General features: G+C 36.3%; 1 protein-coding gene across 1 annotated transcript; it reads left to right on the top strand.

Moving 5' to 3' along the window:
* The first annotated feature begins 1,176 nt into the window (after positions 1-1,176).
* On the top strand, positions 1,177-3,194 carry LOC118044921 (uncharacterized). The gene is made up of 2 exons (XM_073412758.1): positions 1,177-1,947; positions 2,219-3,194. Exons 1-2 carry the CDS (start codon positions 1,432-1,434, stop codon positions 2,888-2,890), a joined length of 1,188 nt encoding a protein of 395 aa, XP_073268859.1. The 5' UTR covers positions 1,177-1,431; the 3' UTR covers positions 2,891-3,194.
* The last annotated feature ends 2,960 nt before the right edge of the window (positions 3,195-6,154 follow it).

The raw sequence follows: 6,154 nt of genomic DNA, 5'->3' as shown, positions 1-6,154 counted from the left end.
AACTCATTAGGCTTTATTTTTATAAATAAAACCATGACTTCAGTTTTTGTCCAATCTCTTTCTTTCTTGCTTTTTATTTTCTTATTACATTAGTAGCATTTGGAGCAACAATACTCATAATGATATATAACTAGGAAAATTGGGCATCTTTGCACTCTCTTAACATTTCACTCTTTATTCATCACTGACAGAAAATTACAAGTGCTTGCTCGAGAATATTCCTCACGCTAAACGTTTTCTAGCCATACCCTCGAAGATCTTCAAAACTCAGCAACGGTGCAGATTAAGCCACGTGTCAGCAGATTAGAGCTTGCGTCGCACCCGATCAAAACTCAGTACCGGTGCCGCTTAAGCCACGTGGCAAAAGTTTGGCGTCTGCGGCACACCGGATCAAAACTCAGTATGATGACGTGGAAAGATGGCGTGGTAAATGACGTGGTCGTTGACTGTACGGTCCAGTTGACGTGGCGGGTCAACCCGACCCGTTTTGCAGAAGCCGGGCGAAGAAGGAGCGTGGAGTGAGTACCGCGCGTTGAGTGGGCAGTCTGGACGTCGGAGCGTGTAGGTGCGTGCGGTCATGCAGGACGTCGGATCTTCGTCGGGGTTTTACTAGTGGATTCATCCGGTTTTCCTCTACAAGATGGTATGTTCAAAAACACGTTTGGAGAACTTTGATTTTTGAGTTTGGATCAAACACCCTGTTTTTCAAGAACAAGCTCTGATACCAGTTTTTGGGATTAATCCAGAACTCAAACACACGCAATTTACGTGGTTCGACAACTTGCCTACTCCACGGAGCTACTAGTTTGTATTAATCACTCAAAGAAACAATACAAACAAAGGAGGAGGAGATAAAACTCTCTCAACTCAACTCTACTCTCTCAAGCTCTCTCTATTCTTCTCTGTTCTCTCTTCTCTCTGTGTTTCACGCCACTACAGCTCTTCACAGAGCACATGGATATATAACAAAGGGAGTGAGGGGGCAATGATTTATGCCCGCCGATTGTGTCCTTGTGAGTCATCAGAGATAGAGCCTCTTCCTAAAAAAACATTTATATAAAAAATAAAAAATATGTGGCTCACTTTTATAGTGGCACGACTTCGATGCATTTCTCCTACTATCTGATTTCTTCTTTTGTTGCTGTTTTGTTTTCTATATGATAATTTAGCATGTCTCTATTTTTTAACCTTTTACTATCATTATTAACATTTGTTTCCATTTCATAATAATGTCAAGTTCTCATCCATGTTTAATTTCATTCCCTTTCGCACGAGCATGATGTAGGATGTTGGGTAGAAAGAATCTGGAACCAGAAAAGAGAGCATGTATTTGCTTTGACATTCGCCGAAAGCCTAATAAAGAAAGATGAGTCATTGAAAAGTTTAACCATAACAAAGGAAGACCAAAATAAAGAAGAAGAAGAGCAAGAAATGTGTGGGGAAAAAAAGGAAGGAGAAAAAACTTCTGAAATCACTAGCAATGCAAAAGAAACTGAAAGAGCAGAAACTTCTGAAATCACTAGCAATGCAAAAGACAGTGAAAGAGCACAAACTTCTGAAATCACTAGCAATGCAAAAGACAGTGAAAGAGCACAAACTTCTGGATCGATATTGTCATCATTAACTACTAAAAAGGAGATCCCATTGTTTACTGCAACTAGAAGGGGAATACAAGAGATTGTGGAGCTGATAATAAAACAACATCCTCATGCTATTGAACAGCGCGATGAAATGAATCGGAGCATTTTGGATGTGGCCGTCATGTATCGCCAGAAAAAGATCTTTGATATTGTGAAGGAAAAGAAAATACCAATGGCTAGAATACGTCGAGTTGTTGATAAAAGCGGAAACACATTGTTGCACCATGTTGCAGATATGAAGAAAAACAGTGGAGTAACCAAGCCTGGGCCTGCACTCCAACTTCAGGAGGAGTTGAAATGGTTTGAGGTGAGCCCTTTTCATCCCTTTGTCTTTACTTGATACAAGTTTTACAGAAACCATTAAACGGTAAAAAGATTCCTCTCCAAGACGCGAGTAATAAAACTCGAACTTAATTAAGACGTCAGGCTGAACTAGTTTTCCTAACCAACTACTTAGGGAAAAACTTCAATATTATTCACAAAAAAAAGAAGAACTATCTGCGCTCTAGTAATAAAATTTCTGTAATTCGTAGTTTTATTTAGCACTAACAATCATATTTATCTCCCAATTATTGCAGCGAGTGAAAGAGGAAATTCCTCCTCATTATATCCCGCTTCTGAACAATGATAGAATGACTGCAAGAGAGTGCTTCGAAATTTCGCACGATATGCAACTGAAACAAGCACAAAAATGGATCAAGGAAACAGCTCAGTCTTGTTCAACTGTAGCTGCACTTGTTGCTACTGTTGTCTTTGCTGCTGCCTATACGGTGCCCGGAGGTTCTGATGAAAAAGGCAAGCCCAACTTCATCAACTCTCCCTATTTTCTGATTTTCACTGTCTCTGATGTTGTCTCCTTAGCAAGCTCCTTGACTTCGCTTGTGGTGTTTCTCTCTTTGCTGACCTCTCCATTTGAGCTACAAGAATTCCACATCTCTCTTCCTCGAAAACTTGTTGTTGGCTTCTCCTTCCTCTTCTTTTCTGTGTTAACGACCATGCTATCCTTTGGGGCAACAATTTTGATACTCATTCAGACAGAGAGGAAGTTGACAACATTACTCCTTTCCATTGCTTCATTCCTTCCTGTCTTAATATTTGGAATATTGCAATTCCGTCTGTACGTCTCCTTTATGGGCTCTACATTCAACATTCCCAAGAAAAACTGGATAGCTCATCTATCGTTTCTTGGCCCTTGCCTACAATGGATGGAAAAGCTCGGTCTCAAGAAGAAGGAAAAAAGCTCGACTTGATTAATATTGGAGACTAAAGGGGCACAGAGGTTTTTCCTTTTTATTGTTGGTTTGCACCTCTACTATTGATCACTATATATTGAGTGTTACAGAATGTTTGATTGTTCAATTTCGTGATATTTATGAGGTTGCGCTATCTTCAATGATGGCCTTATAAGTCAGTATGTGTTATATATAGCGTGTAATAGGTTCTGGTATGAAGTTAGGACTAAAATCTTGCTTCAATCGGTTACTTGTAGTAAAATTGGGTGTAAGTTTATGGTTATTATTATTAATGGATATCTCTCTTCGATTTTTTCAATCACCTACAAGTTCGTTTTCTCAATCAGCTTGAGGGGGATTATTTATTGTATTCCACGGCACTACGAGGTATTGCAAGGATCTTGATACAAGAGATTCTGATCAATCCGAAATAGATTTATTGTATTTAGATTATATGGGTACCATAGTATATATAGACAAGTTCAAACCTAAAAAGAGATAAATTCACCAATCAACTTATCTGACGAAAATATCTATAATTTTTAATTTAATTATTTAATATGTCTTAAATGTTTTTAGAAGATTCTTTATGCTGTTTTTATAGTGTTAGCTGGATATAAACACCAAAGCTCAAATTACCCTTCAAATTAGGCTCAAAGTTGCTATTTTATTTAATTTTATTATTTTCCTAGTTAATTTTTAAATTTTTAGCATATATCTAGTGTTTATGTTATTTTTTATTTGAATTAGAATTATGATTGTTTTTACTTTTAAAAGTTAATTTAAAACCTATTTAAAAGGTTGTGATATCTATTTTGAAAGCAACCTATTAGGAAAAAAATAGTTCAATAATATCACTAATTAGTGTGCTGACAAATCTTTTGCACCTATTCTTTGCATCTCCATAATTGCATGACACATGCCTCGAAGGCTTGGACACAATGCACAATCATGGCTAACTAATGGTTTATCCTATGTAAAAAGCACTAGATATATATTCCACCACTAATAATACATGTTCTTTTCCAAGAAGAAAGTTCAAAGACCAAGTTTATAAATACACTTAGTCCATCATCTAACTTGGTTCAAATTACATCATGTGCTGAGTGACACTAGTTATGACAAATTCATCTAATTATCTCAAGAGAATAGACTAAAAGAAACTTATATGCTGTTAAATCTATAATGAAACCTCTTGGTTTAGAATATCAAAATCTTGACATATGTCCAAACTTTTACATGTTATACTACTGTGAAAATGTAGATTTTACAAAGTACAAAACTTGTGAGCATTCTTGGTATAAACTCAAAACTAGTAGGGAAATGACTCTTGTCACACATAGAAAACTAAAATACTTTCCTATCACTCAAAGGTTGCAAAGCTTATTCATGTCTTCAAAGACTTTTAAGCACATAACATGACATCATTCACATGATATAGTAGATGGAGTCATGGCGCACATTTTCAATGGTGAAGCTATGAAACAATTATATCTTTGGTTATGTACAAATTGATTCAATTCATTGGGTCATTTGTTGCATTATTCTTGTTGCCTAGTGATACTCACAGTTTACAACTTGCCATCAAAGATGCATATAAGACTAGAGTTCATATACTTATTTGCAATTATATCTGATCCTAATAGTCCAGGTAGGAATATAAATATTTGCCTTCAATCGTTGATTGATAAGTTGAGTAAATTGTGGTCATTCAATACTTTGACATATGAAAGTAAAATTTTCAGAAGAAGGCAACTTTGATATGGACTGTCAATGACTTTCCTGTGTATGAGATGGTTTCTGATTGGAGCATGAATGGAAAATTAACTTGTTCATACTATTAAGATGTTATCATAGTCGCCATCTAGTAATTTGAGAGAACTAGAAATTCCAAATTAGACATTAGTCCCAAATATTCAGGTAATGGGTTAGTTATGATTAAGGAAAGGTAAACACTACCCTTAAAACATGCTTTCAAGAGAAAGGTTACCCTTGCTTGTATTTTTTTTTATTTTATTCAAATTCTATAATATTTTGAACTTATTTGCAATTTGTTTTTAAAGATAGTTAACACCGGCCTCTAAAATTAGGAGACACATCAAAAAATAACATTAGTCTCTAAAAATAGAATACTCGTATGAAATGTTGACGTTTAACTCTAAAAAGGAGAGTTACGTCTGAGTTACAAAAAGAAACAATAGACATAATTTATATTTTGTTTTTAAACTTTTGACATCGGTCCTTTTTTGTAAAAAAGAGTCGTGTTGCCAAACAATGTACATTCCTAAAACGAAAGATTATGTTGGTATTGCTAAAAAATGAGCATAACCATACTTGAGAATTAAGCTTTGGACCCGCGCACGATGATGAGATAAAATGGGTGTTCGACCCGCATTGTTATTCTTTTTTATATTTATTTTGGATATTTTACAAAATACAAAGAAAATTTTACAAATACTTGTATAAAAAATAAATAAAATACCACTACGAATCACTAAAATTATACGAGTTCCACTGTTAGGTAAAAGACTGAAATATCCTTGAACTTCTCAGAAAATTATGAAAATACCCCTGGTGGCGCATGGCTCACGTGTGGCCACTGTTGTAGGGGTGAAATTCTTCGGCGAGATTCCGAGCCAAAAATTGTAGATTCTAGTAGATCTGAGGGAGAGTATTCTGATGACGGTGGTTTTAATGGTCGTTGATGGCTGATGAGAGAGAATCGATGGTTTGAAGCTTTGGGTGGCCGAAGAAGTTGCGGCCTTTTCCGATAAGATAATCTATCAAAGGCGACTAAGAACGCCTGGGGTTTGCTCGCGACGAGGAGAGGAACCTTTCTGTGGTGTGCCAGTGTCTTACGGTGGCTGAAATTGGGAGATCCATGTAGAGAGAGGGAATCGCCGATAAGAGGAGAGAGAATTTCTGAGATATACTATGATGCGGATGCGCGCATGGTAAGTCAGTGAACCTAAAGCTTGGGAACCGCTTATTACTGATGAACTGATCCTTCAGCAGCAGTTGGCTTGATCTCAAAGTTGATCGGACGATCCTAATGGACCGATCTTTGTTGTAGTGTGGTAATATGTACCAGTAGCTTGGTACACCAGGTTGCGTGGCACAACAAGATCAAAAAACAGATTGTTTTAAGGGCTGAGATAGATTTGGGTTTTAATCTAGTGTAACAAGCCCTATTAGATTCTATCAAATCAAGGTTCTAGATCTAAATACTATTAAATCTAATGGTGAGATTATTTTTGGTATTTTTTCAATTGTTTTGAAAAG

The sequence above is a fragment of the Populus alba genome, chromosome 11 (assembly GCF_005239225.2).
Source record: "Populus alba chromosome 11, ASM523922v2, whole genome shotgun sequence".
Classification (NCBI taxonomy): Eukaryota; Viridiplantae; Streptophyta; class Magnoliopsida; order Malpighiales; family Salicaceae; genus Populus; species Populus alba.
Note: the sequence above shows the minus strand (reverse complement) of the source record. Positions and strands in the feature narration are given on the sequence as shown.

What these genes read in the sequence shown, in the direction of transcription:
- LOC118044921 (XM_073412758.1), top strand. Translation starts at nt 1,432, where the DNA reads ATGTGTGGGGAAAAAAAGGAAGGAGAAAAAACTTCTGAAATCACTAGC. An exon ending in AGGAGTTGAAATGGTTTGAG is followed by an intron (nt 1,948 to 2,218) that starts GTGAGCCCTTTT and finishes CAATTATTGCAG; the next exon opens with CGAGTGAAAGAGGAAATTCC.